We start from the raw sequence: 21,629 nt of genomic DNA, 5'->3' as shown, positions 1-21,629 counted from the left end.
CTGATGTGTCTGTTTCCGCCTTTACCCTCTCCTTCACCGCAGCGGGGTTGCCCTCTACTGTGTCAACGACAGATCCTGATCCCCTGGTTCCGCCAGCCACAGGCTCTCTGCAGCCATGGAAAAACCTGAACGTTGGCTAGGTTGAGGGTTTCCTGTTCTTCCCAGGCCTTGGTGAAAATCCCCTGACGCTGGGAGGCCTGGTGAGACTCAGCCCCCTGGCCCAGGAGGCCGCCCTGCCCCTCTGTAATTGACAGGAGCCCTCCTTTCCCTGCAACGTCCGTTGCTTCCTGACAAAGGCTTGACGTGCACTTGGTTTCCCCCAGGTGAGCTGTGTGGCACCCGTGCCACGGCCACTGGGTCTTCCTGCAACCCTGGGCTTAAAACCTTTCCCCTGAGTCAGGGAGGATGGCAGAGCCAGGTGCTGTTTCGAGAGGAGTCAGGCAGAACGGCCTAGGGCTCCACAGGAAGAGCAGGGGAAGGAGGACAAGGAATTCCCCAATTTCTGTGTCAATGGGAGCCCTTTCTTCCCTTCCTCACACGGAGCCCCCAGGGCCATAGGGCCATAACAGAGAAAAGACATCAGGCTGGATGTGCTGGCTCATGCCTGTAATCCCAGCACTTTGGGAGGCTGAGGCGGGCGGATCACCTGAAGTCAGGGGTTCGAGGCCAGCCTGGCCAACATGGTGAAACCCTATCTCTGCAAAAAATACAAAAATTAGCCAGGAGTGGTGGCAGGCACCTGTTATCCCAGCTATTTGGGGAGCTGAGTCAGGAGAATCGTTTGAACCCAGGAGACAGTTTGCAGTGAGCCAAGATCATGCCACTGCACTCCAGCCTAGGTGAAAGAGTGAGACTCATTTCCAAAAAAAAAAAAAAACAAGAAAAGGCAGCAGCTGAGCATGTCCAGAGATCAGGTGACACGGCCAGTGCTAGGCTCAGAAGAGGTGCCATACCGTGTCCCCTGGGAGCCCCAAAACACAGGCGCCATACACCCAAACCCTGGCCTTTATTGCTGGTCCTCCAGTGCTCAGATAGGGGAGAATTAGAGTAGAAAATGTAGCCCCAGGTCACTGGGAAGATAGTGGATCTGGCTAGAGGCCAGGGGGCTGCTGTGCCCAGGGTGTGTTCACCTCCCTGCCCCCTCCAGCAGCCCAGCTCTGCTTGACAGTAGGACCCAGAACCTGCCCTGGCCCTCTGAGCTGGTCAGGCAGAGTGTAAGCCTTCCCAGAAATATCACCTGCTTCTCCCTTGTGCATGAGTTCAGTAGATATTTACTGAGACTCTGCCATGGGCCTGGCACCATGCTGGATGTTGGGATACAGTAGTGACCAAAACAGACAGAATGTGGTGGAGATGACATCCAAGGGAACCATCCCATCTCATTCATCTCTAGGTGGCCAGCTCCAGGCCCAGGGAAGGTCCTTGCCTGTGTTTGATGAGCTGAGTGGAGATTCAACGTATAACCCCAGACTGGCAGAGCCAGAAGGACCCTGATGGTTCAGGTCCACTCTGCAGACACTTTCTGAGCACACGCACCGGAGCGGCTGGCCATGCTAGGTCTGTGCAAAGATGTGTTAGACACGTGCCCCACCCATGGAGAGCTCACCCTTAGTGAGGGTGACAGTCATGAGACACTAAGCCCCGTTAAGGAGGGGTCTGGTCCCAGGGGCTGTGCAGAGCTCAGAGGCAGAGGGAGGACGTTAACCTGCATGTCGCAGATGATAACCTTTTATTGAGTGCTTCTGTGGTGCCAGGCACCGTGCCCACTGAATTTGTGTTTATTGGTTCATGAGGAAACTGAAGCCCTGAGAGGAAGGAACTTGCTGAGTCAGTCATTAGCGTGAGCTGAGGCAGACTTGACCTTGACATCTAGGGGCTTGGAGTGCAATACGTTTCTTCTCCCACCACCTCAGCCCTGAGGATCAACCAACCTCCACAGATGCAGCGGAGAGAGCAAGCTTGGGATGGGGAGGGACTGGTCATCTCAGGACTGGGCTTTCACTTACAATGTAAAGGACATTTTCAAGGCCCCGTAGATGTCCCAGGGTCATTGCCTGAGAGGTGGTGCCTCCCCTCCTCTGGCCCCTTACATGTCCCTGATGGAGCAAGGCTGAGGGTCTGAGCCAGAGGTCCCCTCCCCAGCCTACAGACTCCATGACTTTCATGGGGGGCAGTGACGGTGTCTGGACAGGGAAGATGGTGGGCTCTGGGCCCCTGCAGAGTGTGTACGCTCCTAACAGATGGTGGTTCTCTTGGTGACTATCCCTAAGAGGCAAGGTGGAGTGGCCCAGCCTGGGAGCACATGGCTGGTGCCGTGTGACCCACTCCCACTTCAACGATGGCAGTATCTTTGCAGCTGGCAGCGTGTGGTTGGGGAATCATTTGATCCTGAATAGAGACTGGTATTGTGTTGGAGGCCAGAGGGTGTAAGAAGCATGCCTGTACTTCCGAGCTTTCATTTGTGTCTCACACTCTGCTGGAAATCCATGATTATCTCATTTAAGATGAAAGTGCTGATAATCTCTTGGGAAGACAACAAGTACCCGTGAAATAAAGCAAACCATACAAGACAGCGCTAGATGGAGAAGCGGGACAGTGTCATGGTCAGGCCCAGAGCACCACAGAAGGCTCTGCAACCTGCCAGTAGTACCCCCTCAAGTTGTGCAGTGCACAGTTCACACAACTGTACAAGGGATTCTGATTAGGTCCACTGTTGATGGCGTCATTCATTCAACAAAATTTGATGAGAGCTTACTGTGTGTCCAGCACGATTCCGGACACTGGAGTTATAGCAGAGAACAAGACAGAACACCACCCTGTGTGGAGTTTATATTCTAATTTGAAAGTCAGGCAGACTAAGGGTTGAGTCCTGGCTTTGCCGCTGCATTAGATAATCTCACTAAGCTTCAGTTTCCTCATCTGCAAAATGGACACAATGACCTGTCCTTTGTAAGGTTATCGTGCTGAAAACTGGAAATAACACTTGGCTTCAGGTCTGACACATGGGAAGTCCTCAGTAAATGACACCAACATGATCACGAATGCTGTGGGAAGAAGGGCTTAGAAAAGCTGAGGGAAAGGGGGCCAGGTGTGGTGGCTTAGGCCTGTAATCCCAGCGCTTTGGGAGGCCAACACAGGCAGATCACCTGAGGTCGAGTTCAAGACCTGCCTGGCCAACATGGTGAACTCCTGTCTCTACAAAAATACAAAAATTAGCCAGGTATGATGGTGAGCGCCTGTCATCCCAGCTACTCGGGAGGCCGAGGCAGGAGAATCGCTTGAACCCAGGAGGTGGAGGTTGCAGTGAGCCAAGATCACGCCATTGCACTCCAGCTGGGCAACCAAGCAAGACTCCATCTCAAAAAGAAAAGAAAAGCTGAGGGTAAAGGAAGACCACAAGATGTGAAGTGTACTAAGTCATCTCAGTGGGAGCAGGAATTGGGGCGTCTTTTAAGGGGTGCAGAAGCCCAGAGGAGCAGGCCTTTCTGAGTACCACGTCACAAGGAAGGCAGGGAGGGGGCCAGCGAGGAGCATTTTCTCGAACCAAAGGAAATTATGATCTGAAAACACATGATGTGGCAGAGAAGTTCTGTGTTTCCTTCAGATGTGAGAAGAAGTCTGAGAAAAGGTGTGGTCATCATAAAATTGGGATTGGGGGAGATGTCAGTATTTTCGTAGGAACTAAAATTGGGTCTGTCTCTTGACAGTTTGAGAAGTGTGACCCCCATAGGGTTGAGCAAACTGAAGAATAAGGTTAGAGGGCAGGCGGGGGTGGGAACAGGGTGTGAGTGCTCCTCGAGGGCCAGGTAGGTGAGTTGGATCTGATAAGGCGGAGAAAGGGCAGCTGACTCAGTCAGGATTCCTGCTGCGCACTGGCTGGGTGACTGGATCTCTGTCTCTCTAGGTCTCAGTTTCTGCCTCTGAAAAGTGGAGGCATTATTGAGGGGCAGAGATAACACAGACGTTTCTGTTGCTCCCAACAGAAATCACTCCCACCCCCAGTCCTCTTACACAGAAAAGGGTTTAGGGACTTCAAAGATTGAAGGGGCCGGGGTTGGGGCAGTGGAGAGCCAGACTTGGAACCAGATCAGCACCAAGATAGCTCCCGAGGGCCCAGTCCCAGCGCACCCTGGGTAGGAGTCTGATTGGCCAAGCCCAGTTCCGTGCCCCATCCCTGGACAGCGGAGGACCCTGGGTAGGAGGAGCCCCTGCTTCAGCTTTCGTGCTAGGACACTGTATCCCACCAGGACAGCCCGCAGTGGGAGAGTCCTCCAAATCAGAAAAGGGGCTTGGAGGCCCAACTGCCAAAAAATCCTACAGATGGTTACGTATGCCAGGGAAGATTCTGGCGGAGTTGCACAAGGAAAGTAATAATGATAGAAGGCCTGTCTTGCTCTGGGGTTCGAGAAGAGACCAGCACCATGGAGACCAATTAGAAGACTGGAGTGCCTCCGGAAGGCTGCGGGCAGGGCGCACCTGGAGAGGAAGGAGCAGATGTAACGGCATTTGTGGGGATTAACTCATCAGAGGCCTCTGGGAATCCTCTCTGAATACAGAGAGGTACAGGGAGTCTCAGAGGCTTAGCAAGGGGCTCAGGATGTTTACAGCTGTCAGGGTTCTAAGAGATCATGTGGCCCCAAACTGACATTCTCCGATCGACTGGTCGGGACTCCCTAGATGCTACACTGAGGACTGCTGGGCTCAGGCAGCACTCAGTGAGCCATTGGCAATGCCTGTTATAGATACGGGCATTGGAGGGGCAAGGCACCACATTGGTTATCCCTGCCCCCAACAATGACTCACTTCTTGGAGGGAGAAACAGAGATTCAGGTCACTCAGCCAGTGCACAGCAGAGCTGAGATGAAAACCCAGGTCCCCTGCCTCCCAGGCTGCTGCCGTTCTGCTGTAGCAGTGATTTAGTAATGCTCCCCAAATCCCAGGGGGGCTGAACAAACATTGCAACTCAAAACGAGTTTCCTTTCGCGCTGCAGGAGAGGTGTGTGGAACTGGGGTGTTGCAGGAAGGGCACCAGGTGGGAGAGTCTTTTCCCTCCCCGTTCCTTGGGCCAGATGGCAAGTGGAAGGAGGGGTTTTTACACTTTTTGCACAGCCCCGGCACACGGGAGAAGTTCTGGTGGATCCTCTATTGAGAGGGCCCCTGGTATGGCAGAAACCCAGGCCTCTGGGCCCAAAAGCGGAGGGCAGACTTGGGAACCTGCCCCTGACCTTGACGGAGCTCTGTCTGCCCAGGGTCCTCCATACCTATATCTCTCCCTAGCCCACCTCTAGTTGGGGTAGATTCCTCTAAGGAGGGGGTCCTGCTGTTCAGGAAGGTCTCTGTGTTGGGGGGAGCCTGAAGGGTGCAGGCCTGTTTGGGGCCCAGCCATGGGAAGATACTGAAGACCCCAGAGCTGACTCCCGTGTTGGTCCAGACCCCGCATCCCCAGCACTCCCACCTGCTTGGAGAACATGGCTCTGTGGCGGGGGAGGAGAAAGCCCGTGCTAGTGTTGACAGCCTCGAGATGGTGCAAGCACTGTCCTTTTCTTTTGATTTTCTGCCTAAACCAGAAATGTGCTTTTCCCACAATTTGCATAGATGCTGTCATGCAACTTTTTTTTTGCCACTTCTCTCACATTTCCAACAGTTACAGTTTTTCTGCACCACTCCCTCCCCTCACTGTAGGATACTGAGACATCTTGGTGGGACTGGATGGTGGGAAACTCACCTTCCCACTGCAGTCTCCCTGCCCATCACATTGGAGGCCAAGAATGCAGGAAAGCAGGGATTTCACCATCTCAGGGCATACCTGCCTCACTTCTCTTCCGGCAGAGCGTGTTCTGCCTCCCAGAGAGAGAGTGTGGCCTTGGTCAAGATCACTGTCATCATGGTACTCACAGCCTGGTGGCAGGGATGAACCAGGAACAAAAGGTCCTTCGGTGCAGAAGGAGCATTGGAGGCGGAGGCGTATATCCACGTGCCTGGCACGGGCAGTGGGCTGAGGGAGAGTGTCAAGGCAGGACCAGGCTGTGATGAGAGCAGCTCTGATGCCTGGATAAGGAGTTTGGCTTTTAGGGTCTTGGTAGTAGGGAGCCATTGAAGATTTTGGAGTAGGGGAGTTATTTCATCAGAGCTGCATCTTAGGAAAATTAGGCAACAGCGTGTAAGGTGGATTAGTGAGAGAACTGAAAAGAGCGGACATTACAGGGGAGGAGATAAACCAGTGGGCCCACTTCAGAAATCCTGCCAGCTCTAGAGTGAATAAAGCCCTTGACTCAAAATAGATGTCCTAGAAGTCTGCCTGAGAGTTAAAAAACCCCAGGAGACTACACTTTCGGGCCAAGCAGCTTTCTCTAAAAGGTTCCTGTCGATATGTACATAGATGACCCGCAAGGAGAAATGGACTAACCCAATATCCCCCAGTCCTCCTTGGAAGGCTTTTGTTTACTTGATTAATCGGCCAAAGCGAGCAGGGTCCTGGAATATGGGACGTGAGACAAGTAAGTCTTGGTTGGGATGGAGGGAGAGAAAGAACACAGCCAGAGGCCAGGGCAGAAAGGAGCACGGGAGAGGAGCTTGTATGGGGTGTGTGTGTGTCTGTGTGTGCACTTGCACATACAAGCATATACATGTGTATGTTGAGGACAGTCACTGGAAAACAGGAACACCCTGCGGTGGGGCAGCCAGCACTTTGGATGAAGGACATCCATGTTTAGGAGCATGAGACCCCCTCCCACCCCACAGTGGTACCCGGAGCTTTGAACCTGCATAAACTCGTTCTGGTTCTGTCCCTGCCAAGTGGTATGACCAGGGGCAAGTGCCCTCACTTGTCAAGTCAGTTTCTCTGGGTAAATACTAATTAAGATAATGTCTGTGCAAATGTCAAGGGTTGTGCAAATGTAAGTTGGGGGCAAAGCCTCCTTCAGGCCCAGGAGCCTGGGACGCAGGGAGCCTGATCTCTGCCCAGGACTTTGGGGAGAAGAACTATGATACCTGTTTTGTAATGACTTTCTCTCTCTCTCTCTCTCTCTCTCTCTCTCTCTCTCTCTCTCAATATTAACTTCCAATCATAGAAGAGAGAGCCAAGAAAACTACAGGCAACCTAATCAGATGGTCTGGGATGCATGGGGGAGCACACGGTGGAGGGGAAGTAATGATAGGGGTGGCCCATCAAAAAACGTTTTTGTGTGTGTGTGTGAGATGGAATTTCGCTCTTGTTGCCCAGGCTGCAGTGGTGCAGTGGCGCTATCTCTGCTCACAGCAACTTCCACCTCCTGGGTTCAAGCGATTCTCCTGCCTCAGCCTCCTGAGTAGCTGGAATTACAGTCATATGCCACCAGGCCCAGCTAATTTGGAATTTTAGTAGAACAGGGATTTCTCCAAGCTGGTCAGGCTGGTCTCGAACTCCCGACCTCAGGTGATCTGCCCACCTCGGCCTCCCAAAGTACTGGGATTACACGGGGATGAGCCACCGTGCCCGGCTGAAAAAATGTCTTTCATACTCAGGCTTGGGATTCCAGCAGGAAATCACTCATCTGCTGGGTTCAGCCTTATCCACTGCCCTGGGTTCTCCTTTCATGCTCATCACCTAATGTGACTTCTATCTTCCTATTTGCTTTACCTGTGGTTTCTACAAATGAGCCTGTATTAAATGTGCATGATAATCTTCTTAATTTTGTTTTGGGAGAGTCTCACTTTGTCGCCCAGACTGGAGTGCAGAGGCACGATCTTGGCTCACTTCAACCTCTGCTTCCTGGGTTCAAGCAATTCCCATGCCTCAGCCTCCCGAGTAGCTGGGATTACAGGCACCTGTCACCACATCCAGCTAATTTTTGTATTTTTGTAGACATGGGATTTCCTCATGTTGTCCAGGCTGGTCTCAGATTCCCGAGGTCAGGTGATCTGCCCACCTCAGACTCCCAAAGTGCTGGGATTATGGGTGTGAGCCTCCACACCCAGCTGATAATGTTTTTAATTGCTCACCCTCCCCAAGAGAAGACAAGATTAACCTTTAGCTACTAACTCAAAATGCACGAGTATTTCAGGTGCTCCAGGAGGCAGGAGGCAGGAGGCCCAGGCCCCAGCAGGCTATGGAGCATCTAGGGTAGTGGTTCCCAATCTTTGCTGCTCATTGAATTCAGTTTGGGAAACTTATTAAAAATACCAATGCCTGGCCGGGCGCAGCAGCTCACACCTGTAATCCCAGCACTTTGGGAGACTGAGGTATGTGGATTGCCTGAGCTCAAAAGTTCGAGACCAGCCTGGGCAACACGGTGAAACCCCATCTCTACTACAATAAAGAAACGCCGGGCACGGTTGCTCAAGCCTGTAATCCCAGCACTTTGGGAGGCTGAGGCGGGTGGATCATGAGGTCAAGAGATCGAGACCATCCTGGTCAACATGGTGAAACCCTGTCTCTACTAAAAATACAAAAAATTAGCTGGGCATGGTGGCACGTGCCTGTAATCCCAGCTACTCAGGAGGCTGAGGCAGGAGAATTGCCTGAACCCAGGAGGCGGAGGCTGTGGTGAGCCGAGATGGCGCCATTGCACTCCAGCCTGGGTAACAAGAGCAAAAACTCCATCTCAAAAAAAACAAAAACAAAAACAAAAGAAATTAGATGGGCATGGTGTGGTGGCATGTGCCTGTAATCCCAGCTACTCAAGAGGTTGAGGCAGGAAAATCACTTGAACTCAGGAAGTGGAGGTTGCAGTGAGCTGAGATCACAACATTGCACTCTAGCCTGGGTGACAGGGTGACTCCATTTCAAAAAAAAAAAAAAAAAAAAAAACCGACGCCCTGCTTCTGCCTCTCGAATATTGGGATTAAATTGATAAATTGATATTTAATTGTTTGATTAATTAATCACTTTATTTTATTGATAATTAAGTTGATATTGCGCATTGGACATTGGGATTATTTAAACTCCCGGGTGATTCTAAAATGTAGCCAAGTTTGGCAAGCTCTAGGCGGAGGAGAGGGACTGGGTGAGAAAAAGAGTAGGAAGGGAGGGTCTGCAGGAACAAACGTAAGGGCCTTCACAGCTGAGTTGCCACCGCCCTGCTGTGGGAGCCACACTAGAAACGCTGAGCCCCGACTTCTGATTTCCAGTGACTTTCCTCCCTGGTTTATTTGGTGTCTCATCTACATCCTGAAACAGAAGCCAGCATAGCAGAGATGCCATAGAGGCAGACAGCCAAGTGAGACTCCTCACTCCCCCGCTGAGTCACCTTGGGCAAGTCACCTCCCAGAGCTGTCTCTCATTCATAAAATGAACCATTACCAGAGGGTTATAAGGATCTAATAAAACCTTCTAGGGTTGTTACAAGGATTAAATTTTAAAATGTATATAAATTGCTTAACATGACCGGGTGCTGTGGCTCACGCCTGTAATCCCAGCACTTTGGGAGGCTGCGAGTGGATTACCTGAGGTCAGGAGTTCGAGACCAGAGTGACTAACATGGTGAAACCCCCCTCTCTACTAAAATTACAAAAATTAGCCGGGCATGGTGGCGCATACCTGTAATCCCAGCCACTTGGGAGGCTGAGGTCTTGAATCTAGGGGGCGGAGGTTGCAGTGAGCCGAGATGGTACCATTGCCCTCCAGTCTGGGCGACAAGAGTGAAACTCTGTCTCAAATAAAAAATTGCTTAACACAAGTCCTGGCACTTTGTAAGCACTCATGACATAGACCTTGATTATCACTGTTGTCTTCGTTATGGGTATTTTGGCATTGCCATCCCCATCTTTCTCATGTGGACTCGGTGTGGATTCCTGTGTTCTGTGCTGGTACACCAGAAGCATGGCACTCTGTGGTTGCAGATGTGCCTTGCTTCATAAAGTAAGAAGGGCAGCCATGAAAAAGCAGCAAGGGTATTAAACCAGGGTCTGGGAATCTGGGAAGCCTAGAGAGGCCAGGGGTTATGTTCAAGGTCACTGGGTCAGTGAGTGGCCAGAACCGGGTGTGGAAATCCTACCTCCTGCTCAGTCTGTTCTTTCTGCCTTGCTAAGCTGATTCTCTAGGTAAGAAAACATTTTGCTTCCATGCACAAAATTCAGCTCTGCAGTGATGGGAGAATCTAGGAAGCTGAAGCTGCAATGCGGGTTGGTTTGAAACTGTCTCATCCCCAGTCAGTTCACTGAGTTCAGATAAATCCTGGACAGAAGCTGAGAGCACCCACTGCTCCCCAGGACAGCCTGCGGGGTGAGCCACAACCATGGACTCACCATGCCACCTTGGGAAGCCAAGGGAGGGCCTGGCCAGTGTGTGTGTGTGGCTGCCTGAGTGCACACCACACATACACACACACACACTGAAATGCACTTTCGATTAATTATATAATTTTATTTATTTTCAAAGAGATATTTTCCCTGGTCTTACTCTGTTTTATGTTGCTCTAACAAAAGCCACAGACTGGGCAATTTGTAACAAACAGAAATGTATTTGGCTTACGGTTCTGGAAGCTGGGAAGTCAAAGAGCATGATGCTGGCATCTGGCAAGGGCCTTCCTGCTGTGACATCCCGTGGCAGAAGGTGGAAGGGCAAGAGAGAGAGAGCAAGAGAGGACCAAACTCACTTTTATAACAAACCCACTCACAATAACTAACCCACTCCCAAGATAAAGACATTAAACCATGTGTGAGGGCACAGCTCTCATGACCCAATCACCTCTTTTGTTTTTTGAGATGGAGTCTCACTGTATTGCCCAGGCTCTGCCTTACAGATTCAAGCGATTCTCCTGCCTCAGCCTCCTGAGTAGCTGGGATTACAGGCATGCACCACCACGCCCAGCTAATTTTTGTATGTTTAGTAGAGATGGGGTTTCACCATGTTGGCCAGGCTGGTCTCGAACTCCTGACCTTGTGATCCACCCATCTCTGCCTCCCGAAGTGCTGGGATTACAGGCATGAGCCACTGCACCTGGCCCTAATCACCTCTTATAACCACTTCCCAACACTGTTGCATCAGAGATTAAGCTTCCAACACATGAACTCTGGGGAACATATTCAAGCCATAGCACCCTCCAAACCATCCATGTGGTAACAAGGGTGTAGAAAAAATATATTTATGTTGCCCAAAAGCTTTTGAAACATGTAAATCCAGTAGGCACCAGTCAGCATATCATTTCTTTAAGATCTGTTTGCTTGAAACCAGAGAGGAATATTTTTCCATCCAGGCTGTGGGAGGTGTTTTTTAAAAATAATATCTGTTTTTAATAACAATTTTATATGTTGGTTAGAATTAGAAGCTGCTAGTAATATCCAGCTATTCAGATGTTGTCACTATTAGCATTTTGATGTATTTTCTTGCAGATTTTTGTAATAGATAGGGATCCTTTTATATATACAGGTTGAGCATCGTAAATGCAAAAATCCAGAATCCAAAATGCTCCAAAATCTGAAATTTGTTAAGCATTGACACGGTGCTCAAAGTAAATGCTCTTTGAAGCACTTTCGATTTTGGATCAAAATCAAAAAAATCAAAATCAAAAAAATCAAAAAAAAAAATCTCAAACTCTGAAACACTTCTGGTCCCAAGCACTTTGGATATGAGACACTCACCCTGTATAGAACTTGATTCTGTTTTACTAAGTGTAGATATTTAGCAATGCTCATGCCACTAAATATTCTTTGAACATGTGATTTTAAAGGACCTCAGAGTATTCCATTATATGGGTGCACTGTAATTTATTTTAACAATGTCCCCCTTGCTGTCCCTATGATAAATAGCATGGCAGTGACTGTTTTAGTGTGCTTCTCTGTTGATTTCCCTGGGGCAAATTCCCATAGCAGAATTATTGGTCAGAGATAATGAACCTTTTAAAAGTGTATTGGATGCCAGGTGCAGTAGCTCACACCTATAATTCCAACACTTTGGGAGGTTGAGGTGGGCGGATCACTTGAGGTCAGGAGTTTGAGATCAGCCTGACCAACATGGTGAAACCCCATCTCTACTAAAAATACAAAATTAGCTGGGCGTGGTGGCGCATGCCTGTAATCCCAGCTACTCGGGAGGCTGAGGCAGGCGAATCACTTGAACTCGGGAGGTGGAAGTTGCCGTGAGCCGAGATTGCACCACTGCACTCCAGCCGGGCAAGAAGAGAGAAACTCTGTCTCAAAAAAAAAAGTGTTAAGAGGTTGTGTCAAATGGATCTCCGGGGCAGTTGCCCTACTTTGCACTCCCACTCATCTTGAAGCAGGGGGTCTCTGCCCCTCTCCTGGGGCTGGGGATCAGGTTCTATCTCAAATACACCCTATCTGCCAATAACTCTGTCTACTGGCATTGGCACACAGAGTATCTTTGAGATACCACCTGATCCCTAGCCCTGCCTGGGCTCTTCCTTGGGAAGACTCAGGGTGCGCAACAGCTGCCATTCAACATATGACATTGAAGGTCTGTCCCAGCAAAGAAGGGCTGGACTTGTTCTGTGAGCCCTCCAGGATAATGCCCACAAGAACAGGGTGAGGCTCTCCCTCAGGGTTATAGACTCCAAACAATAGGCTCTTCCTCTACCCCCACCGCAGGCAGCAAGGTCTCTGCCCCAGCTTTGTTGAGACCGAAGTTCTCTGGGGTTGGAGGACCAGATGGTAAATTAGAGCTGGATCGCTGAGAACCTTACCCCTGGGACAGTTCTGTGAGCTGACCATCTAAACAGTCGTTGTATAGTCATGTAACATTGAAAAATCTTGGCTCCATAGAAGCTCACTAAATCTCTGTTTGCTTAGTTGCAAAGTGGGGTTGTTATGAGGATTAAATTTGATTATATTTGTAAATCAATATAAACACATTTATATTAATATGCTATTAAATTATTAATAGCCTGTTAGTGTTGGTGTCCATGTATTAGTATGAAGCATGAGAAAACGGTATCGTACAGCAGTTAGGAGCCAGGCTCTGGAGCCACACAGAGCCGGGTTTGGTCTCTGGTTCTACCCGCTATACAGAACAGTGACTTGTGCAACAGAGGCATATGTGGGGCTCGGGGAGCAGACTTCTCACATTTCAAAAAAAAAACTTAATGAGCTCCCTTTAGAACATTTGGCAGAGGCATTTTGTTTGTCCTTTAATTTTTATGTTTGTTAAAGTAGTAAATACGCAGAGGTCAGAAAGTCTAAGGCCTGTAGCCCTGCAGGTGATATGCTGGCGTTGGCTCGTCAGAGCCTACCGGTAAAATTTTTAGGAATTTAGAAGTGTTGCAAGCTAGTTGTTAAACAGAATCATTATTAAAAATTACATTGAATAAACTTACAATTAAATTGTAGCAAAAACAGAGGCACTAAATATTAAAAATGTATTGCTCCCAATTATTTCACTGTTTTCTGTGTTCTTGAGGTTATCTGTGCCTATTACATTTGCATAGTGGAAAGATTCTATGAGCTTGTGCTAAGAGCTTCTTCTATGTCTGTATTTGATGGCATTAGCCTAAAATCAGTGACTGGGGGATACTTACACCACCAGAATTGGCAAACGCTGTGAATCCGGGCCTCTTTTTCTCTGGAGACCCAGTTGTTAAGCATCCACAGCCCACCGCTGCCTAGAACCACAATCCCTGTCCCGTCTGGTGACACCCCTGCATTTCCTACTCTGGTGTTAGCTGTTGCTTTTTGCACTTACCCCCATATTTCTTAATTACATGCTTTTGCCATTGCATCTTATTTTCAAATATTAGACACGGCCTATTGGCTTCCCATTATGGAAAATGAGGCTCTAGCTGTTTTCCAGCACCGTCTCCCTTCTTACTACACACACATACATGCTTTCCTTGCCTCTGTCTTCCCAGTACAGCATAGCACAATTCTTGTTTAAAATATAAATATTCAGGTTTTACATTATTACAATCATATAAATATAGTACGTAAAGCACTATGTACTGTGATCACATTAACTTTCTTTTCTTTTCTTTCTTTTTCTTTTTTTGAGACAGGGTCTTACTCCGTCATCCAGGCTGGAGGGGAGGTGCATGATCATGCCTCATTGCAGCCTAGGCCTCCTGGGCTTAAGTAATCCTCCCACCTCAGCCTCCCCAATAGCTGAGACTCTAGGCACATGCCATTATGCCCAGCTAATTTTTTTGGTACTTTTTGTAGAGGTGGAATTTTGCCATGTTTCCCAGGCTGGTCTTGAACTTCTGGGCTTAAACGATCCACCTGCCTTGGCCTCCCAAAGTGCTGGGATTACAGGTGTGAGCCACTGTGCCTGGCCTACATTAGCTTTCTCAGACAACATTTTTTCTTGGAGTTAATAATTGCATTTTTAAAATTTGCTTGATGTCTCTATAGAAAAGTGGTTTTCCGATGGGCGCGGTGGCTTACTCCTATAATCCCAGCACTTTGGGAGGCCAAGGCAGGTGGGTCACCTGAGGTTGGGAGTTCAAGACCAGCCTGACCAACATGGAGAAACCCCATCTCTTCTAAAAATACAAAATTAGCCGGGTGTGGTGGTTCATGCCTGTAATCCCAGCTACTCTGGAGGCTGAGGCAGGAGAATTGCTTGAACCCGGGAGGTAGAGGTTGCAGTGAGCCGAGATCACACCATTATATTCCAGCATGAGCAACAAGAGCAAAACTCCATCTCAAAAAAAAAAAAAAAAAAAAAAAAGCAACGTGGTTTTCAAACTTTTTTTTAAAAGCAATGGAGCTTATCAGTCTCTAGAAAGACTTGTCTCCTTCCCTAGTGCAGGGCTCTGTCCACTCCCCATTCTAAACACGTTCCTTTCTGTTCTGAATAGGTTCCAGTGATGTTGCCCAACCTGCCCCTCCAGTGTTTCACCCACAGGCTGCTGGCTAGAAGCTCCTGTTATCTGATGGCCACCTACTGAATGGTTGGGTGCCTCTCAGATTTGGCTGGGCTGGGCTGGGTGCCAAACACTTAATGCAGACAGCTTTGTTCAGGGAACACTCCAGTGCAGCTTTTGAGATCAGATGGAAGGAACGACTCCATCGGAGAGCAAGTGAGCTGTGGAAGCAGAGCCTATCTGCCCAAGAAAAGCCAGCACTGCAGGAGGGAAGCTGGCCCACGATGACCAGTAGGGTTCAAGAACACTCACTTTTGAGAATCACACCTGTGTCGAAATCCCAGCTTTGCTTTCAGCTGCTTGACCTGGGGGAAGTAGCTTAAACTTTCTGGGCCTTAGTTTCCTCATACCTAATTAACAAGCATGTTTCGAGAGTTAAAGATAATGTAACTCTAGTAAATCGCAGAGTCACATGTGACCCAGCCTCTGCTTAGAGTCTCATTTTTTAAAAAATCAGATTCAGCTGGGTGCAGTGGTGCACACCTTTAGGAGGCCAAAGTGGGCTGATCACCTGAGGTCAGGAGTTCAAGACCAGCCTAGCCAACATAGTGGAACCCTGTCTCTACTAAAAATATAAAAAATTAGCCAGGCGTGATGGCTGATGCCTGTAGTGCCATTTACTCAGGAGCCTGAGGCAGGAGAATTGCTGGAACCCAGGAGGTAGAGGTTGTAGTGAGCCAAGATCACGCCACCGCACTCCAGCCTGGGCAACAGAATGAGACTCTGTCTCAAAAAAAATAATAAAAATTGACATTAAAATGAAAAAGAAATTTTTTTTAGACAGAGTCTTACTTGTGGCCCAGGCTGGAGTGCAGTGGTATGATCTCAGCTCCCTGCAACCTTCGCCTCCTGGGTTCAAGCCATTCTCATGCCTCGGCTTCCTGAGTAACTAGGATTACAGGTGCCCACCACCATGCCCAGCTAATTTTTGTATTTTTAGTAGAGACAGGGTTTTTCCATGTTGGCTGGGCTGTTTCCAAACTCCTGACCTTAGGTGATCCACCGACCTCAGCCTCCTAAAGTGCTGGGATTGCAGGCGTAAGCCACCGTGCCTGGCCTAAACAATCATATTCTAACAGCCCAGAAGTAATTTAAAATATATTCCAAACCTAATTCCATCTTTCTTAGAATATTGAAAGGGAGCCCCTTCATTACTGATACGAACAGTCTCCAAATTCTTTTTCTCTATCCCGTAATTTTCCCACAACATCCATCCGTGAAATTCTCCTGCTCCATCCTCTGAGGCTTTTCTTCCTTCTCTTTCGCCGCCTCGTTCTGCATCTTCCTACCACTGCCGTTTTCTCCAGGCCTGTTTTTTCCTCTGCCCATCCTGCCATGGCTCTGTTGCAAAAGATCAAACGATCTGGAAATGAGCCGATAGAGATGCAGACGAAAAGTGCTGGGGAAGAGGTCACGGCAGGACACACGCTCTGAAATAACTCTCCTTCATCTCACTGGGAAGTGCGAGGCATGTGCAGTAGCAAGGGCTTGGCAGAAAATGGTTCTCTTCCTCCTTATTATTCTGATGAGGAATCTGAGGGAGGGAGCCGTATGACCTCCTCCTAGACCCCCCCCCTCTGTTCTGGCCACCTACCCACTGTTAGCAGATGGGCAGTGACTGGAGAAGCCTCCTTACCTTCTTTCCTCCAAGCTCCCCAAAAAAGTAGCATGAAAAAGACCCGAGGGATGGAGGTATAGCTTCTGCCCACAATTCCCCCTCCCTTCTCTGCCACCTTTGTAGCCACTAAACATGGAACAGCTCTTCCACACCAATAAACACTCGTTCCATCCTTTTGTGGACTCGTCCTCTCCCAGGAAGTCATGGACTGAGCACCTACTGGGTACCAGACCTGTAAGGGGCTGGAGATTCAGAAACGAGAAGGACACAGACTGTCCTCAGTTGCTCACAAACAAATAGACACAAACTGCAAAGCAGATATGGCTGTAGTTTTTGTTGTTGTTGTTGTTTTGAGACGGATTCTCGCTCTGTCACCCAAGCTGCGTGACCTCAGCTCACCACAACCTCTGCCTCCTGGGTTCAAGCGATTCTCCTGCCTCAGCCTCCCGAATAGCTGGAATTACAGGCGTGTGTCACCATGCCCAGCTAATTTTAGTATTTTTAGTAGAGATGGGGTCTCTCCATGTTGGCCAGGCTGCTCTCAAACTCCTGACAGGTGATCTGCCTGCCTTGGCCTCCCAAAGTGCTGGGATTACAGGTGTGAGCCACTGTGCCCAGCCTGGTTGGGTTATAATGGAGGGAAGCACAGAATGCTGTGAGAGCACAGAGGAGGAGATCTTCACCCAGTAAGGGACCAGGGAAGACTTTCTGGAGGAGGCGTCGTCTACACTGTGCAATCATAAGTGCTGTCATATATTGAGCATTTACTGATATTCTCTTCACTAAGTGCTTTGCTAAGCATATTAGCTCGCTTAATCTTCACAATGATGCTAAAAAGTAGACACTGCTATTCTCATTTTAGAGAGAGAAATTAACTCCCCCCACCCTTTTTTTTTTTTTTTTTTTGAGATGGAGTCTTGCTCTTGTTGTCCAGGCTGGAGTGCAATGGCACGATCTCAGCTCACTGCGACCTCTGCCTCCCAGGTTCAACCATTCTCCCGCCTCAGCTTCCCAAGTAGCTGGGATCACAGGCACACACCACTGTGCCCAGCTAATTTTTTGTATTTTTAGTAGAAACGTCATTTCACTATGTTGGCCAGGCTGGTCTCGAACTCCTGACCTCAGGTAATCCACCTGCTTCAGCTTCCCAAGTGCTGGGATTACAGGTGTGAGCCACTGTCCCCGGCCAACTTTTCTAAGCCACATAGCTAAAAAGCAGCAGAGCTGTGATTCAAACACAGGCCTGTGTGGTTCTAAAGACTATGCTTTCAACACAGGGCACTGTATACAGGTGTTCAAGATGTACGCTGCCCAAGGATGCCCATTCATATCGTAGAGAGAATGGCTCGCTCGTGTGAGAATGCCTAGGTGGATTCAGAGATTCAGCCAGCTCTGTTGACTCCTGGAGCAGCGGAAAAGAGCCTCCTTTTGATCCAAACCTGACTGTGCCCTGGGGTAGGCGGGGAGTGTGGGCCCCAGGGACAGGAGGTGCACTCCAGCGTCTGGGTGTGCGTGAATGGGGCAGAATGTGGGCCTATGTGTGTGCCGCCAGGGCTGCTGTCCACCCGGCTTCGGTCATTCCAGTGGGTAGTAACAGCTTAACTTTAAACACTTTTATTGATGCAGGGGCACCTTTTCCTCATTTGCTGAGGTGCGTATGAACAAGCAGCAGCCTGCCCCACCATGGCTGTGCAGCCTCCGGGCACCATTCAGTGTTGGGGAGGTCATAACCGCAGAGCAAGGTGGCCCAGCCTGCCTTGGCCCGGTAGGGCCCAAAGACAAAAATGAAACACAGGGCCGGGTGCGGTGGCTCATGAGGTCAGGAGTTCAAGAACAGCCTAGCCAAGATGGTGAACCCCTATGTCTACTAAAAATACAAAAATTAGTTGGGTGTGGTGGTGGACATCTGTAATCCTAGCTACTGCGGAGGCTGAGGCAGGAGAATTGCTTGAATCTGGGAAGTGGAGGTTGCAGAGACCCGAGATGGTGCCATCACACTGCAGCCTGTGTGACAGAGCAAGACTCCAACTCAAAATAAATTAATTAATTAATTAAATAAGCTGGCCGAATGCAGTGGCTCACGCGTGTAATCCCAGCACTTTGGGAAGCCGAAGCAGGTGGATCACCTGAGGTCAAGAGTTCGATACCAGCCTGACCAGTATGATGAAACCCCATCTCTACTAAAAATACAAAAATTAGCCGGGCGTTGTGCATGCACTTGTAATCCCAGCTACCTGGGGGGCTGAGACAGGAGAATTACTTGAACCCAGGAGGTGGAGGTTGCAGTGAGCCCAGATTAGGCCATTGCACTCCAGCCTGGGGAACAAGAGCATCTCCCTCCATCTCCAGATAAATCAATACAATAAAACAAAATAATAAAACACAAGTAAAGTCCTTAGGACCTTCCAGTCCAGTTGAGAGGCCCAGAAAAAAGACATTCCATCCAAGACCACACCAGGGCCATCAAATTAATCCCCGCCTCTCTCTCTCTCTCTCTCTCTCTCTCTCTCTCTCTCTCTCTCTCTCTCTCTCTCTCTCTTTCTTTCTCCTCTGCAGACAGGTAGGATTGAGCCCAACTACCCCAAGGTCTGCGGCCACCAGGGCAATGTGCTGGACATCAAATGGAATCCCTTCATCGACAACATCATTGCCTCATGCTCGGAGGACACGTCGGTGAGCGGAGGGGTGCTCCTTGAGGAGGGTGGGCCTAGGCTCCTCCCCACCCTTGGGAGGCCTCTCCTCCTACCCTCCCCTCTTCCTTCGCCCTTTGCCCTTCTTTCCCCCTGTTTATCATCCTTCCAGCCAGCGCCGAGATGGGCGGGGGGGTGGGGGACGGGGGCGGGGAGGGGGAAGGGAGCCAGGAAGGAACCGAGGGAGCAAATCCCTGCTGGATTCCACAGATCTGTGTTTTCAGTGTGATTGAGCTTGGAGGTGTTGCTTTTGTAGGTGAGAATTAGAATTTAAAAATTAAGTGTGTGATTCGGTATTCGTCTATGCTCTCCAAAGAAGGGCGAGAGAAAGAATATGAACAGGGAGGGAGGGAGACCCACAGTTTGAACTCCATGTGTTCCACCATTCAATGAGAAGAGAGAAGAAACAGGCGAAGGGAGATAAGTAAGAGAGATCAGGGAGGAGACAGAATAGATGGAGAAATGGAGACGGGAGGGAAAGGAGGGAAGAGAAAATTTAAAGAGGGAGATGAAGAATCCAGGGAAAGTGGCCAGGGCATAGTGGGTTCACGCCTGTAATCCCAGTGCTTTGGGAGGCTAAGGCAGGAGGATCACTTGAGGCCAGCCTGGGCAACACAGTGAGATCCTCCATCTGTACAAAAAAATTGAATTTAAAAAAAATAGCTGGGTGTGGTGGTGGACACCTGTAGTCCCGCTTGGAGGCTGAGGTGGTAGGATCACTTGAACCTGGAAGGTCAAGGCTGCAGTAAGCTGTGATTATGCCACTGCACTCCAGCTTGGGTGACAGAATGAAACTCTGTCTCAAAAAAAAAAAAAAAAAAAAAAAAAAGAGGTCGACCATGGTGGCTCATGCCTATAATCCCAGCACACTTTGGGAGGCTGAGGCATGTGGATTATCAGGAGTTTGAGACCAGCTTGGCCAACATGGTGAAACCCCATCTCTACTAAAAATACAAAAATTAGGTTGGCAAGGTGGCTTACGCCTGTAATCCCAGCAATCTGGGAGGCCGAGGTGGGCGAATCACCCGAAGTCGAGAGTTTGAGACCAGCCTGACCAACATGGAGAAACCCCGTCTCTACTAAAAATACAAAATGAGCTGAGCATGGTGGCACATGCCTGTAATCCCAGCAACTCAGGAGGCTGAGGCAGGAGAATTGCTTGAACCTGGGAGGTAGAGGTTGCAGTGAGCCGAGATCGCACCACTGCACTCCATGCACTTTAGCCTGGGCGACAGAGCAAGACTCCCTCTCAAAAAAAAAAGAAAAAAAGAATCCAGAGAAAGTGAAATTTGAAACTGCATTCTGGCCACTCCTTCCTCAGCCTTGACCAGTGCGGGTAGGGTCAGAGGTGCTGGCAGTAGCCTTCTGGAGGGAGGGTCCCATACTGTGTTCCACCCTACCCCTGAGCAGCATCAGCACGCCAGCTTGGAGGAAAGAGGAGATTTCAGAGCCTCAGCTGAGCTGGTGAGGAGGGCCCTGGTGTTCCCAGATGAAGGAGGATGAGCCTAAACCCCTGATGTTCCCAGGTAAAGGAAGATCCCAGCCTTTTAGTCAGGCCGCAAACATCTACCTGGTGCTCACTGGCAGAGACTGGGTACAGGTCAGATTTTCAAGATGTTGGAATGGGAAGGAACTTCAGAGCTCGTATCTCCCTCTCTTCCCAGACTGGGCTGTGAACTCCTGGGAGCAGAGGCCGTAGCCTATTTGGTTCTGAACCTCTTGCATCCAGCACAGGGCCTGGTAGTTAATAAATGCTTAGTAGGTGTTGGATAGGATGGATGGATGGATGGATGGATGGACTGATTGTTGAATGGATGGATGGATAGATGAATGGATTGTTGGATGGATGGATTGTTGGATGGATATATGGATGAATGGATAGATGGATGGATGGATTGATGTATGTATGTATGGATGGATGGATAGATTGTTGGATGGATATATGGATGAATGGATGTATGTATATATGTATGGACGGATGGCTGGATGGATGGATAATGGATTACTGGATAGATGGATTGTTGGATTACTGGATAGATGGATTACTACACTGATGGAGAGATGAATGAGTATATGGATAATGGATAGATGAATGAATGAAAGAATGAGTAAATGGATGACTGTATGATAGGTGGGTAGATGGATGAATGAAAGATAAACAAATGAACAAGTAAGTTAATATAGTTCAGTTATTCAAAGACAGATTCGCAGTAAATAGCCTCCCTCAGTTCATACGTTGGGGGCGAGGTCAGCTGGCATGCCACCTAGTACATGGGAGAGTGGTGAGGAGGGGACTGAAAGGGTGGAGTGGGCTTGACCAGCCCACAGTCAGTCACAGAGGACTCCTAAAAGTGGCAGCAGTGAGGGCAGGGCCCGTGGGAGCAAAGAGAGCAAGAGCCTGCGGTGAAGACAGTCCATCAGGCTTCAGCAGCCCCAGACCCAAATTAGGGACAGTGGTCAGGGGTCAGGACATAGGCAGGCCAGAGCTGCAGAAGGAAGGGCACAGGTGATGGAGCTGGGGACACAAGG

General features: G+C 49.3%; 1 protein-coding gene across 2 annotated transcripts in view; it reads left to right on the top strand.

Annotated features, from left to right (window-relative positions):
* CORO2B (coronin 2B) overlaps positions 1-21,629 on the top strand; it is a 152,320-nt gene that overhangs the window by 100,203 nt on the left and 30,488 nt on the right. For both annotated transcript variants that reach the window (XM_039469245.2, XM_074392745.1), the window contains exon 3: positions 18,967-19,083. In XM_039469245.2, coding sequence (XP_039325179.1) covers positions 18,967-19,083 — 117 coding nt within the window. The remainder of the gene's footprint in view (positions 1-18,966; positions 19,084-21,629) is intronic.

The sequence above is a fragment of the Saimiri boliviensis genome, chromosome 2, assembly GCF_048565385.1.
Source record: "Saimiri boliviensis isolate mSaiBol1 chromosome 2, mSaiBol1.pri, whole genome shotgun sequence".
Taxonomy (NCBI): Eukaryota; Metazoa; Chordata; class Mammalia; order Primates; family Cebidae; genus Saimiri; species Saimiri boliviensis.
This window is presented reverse-complemented; position numbering and strand designations above follow the sequence as displayed.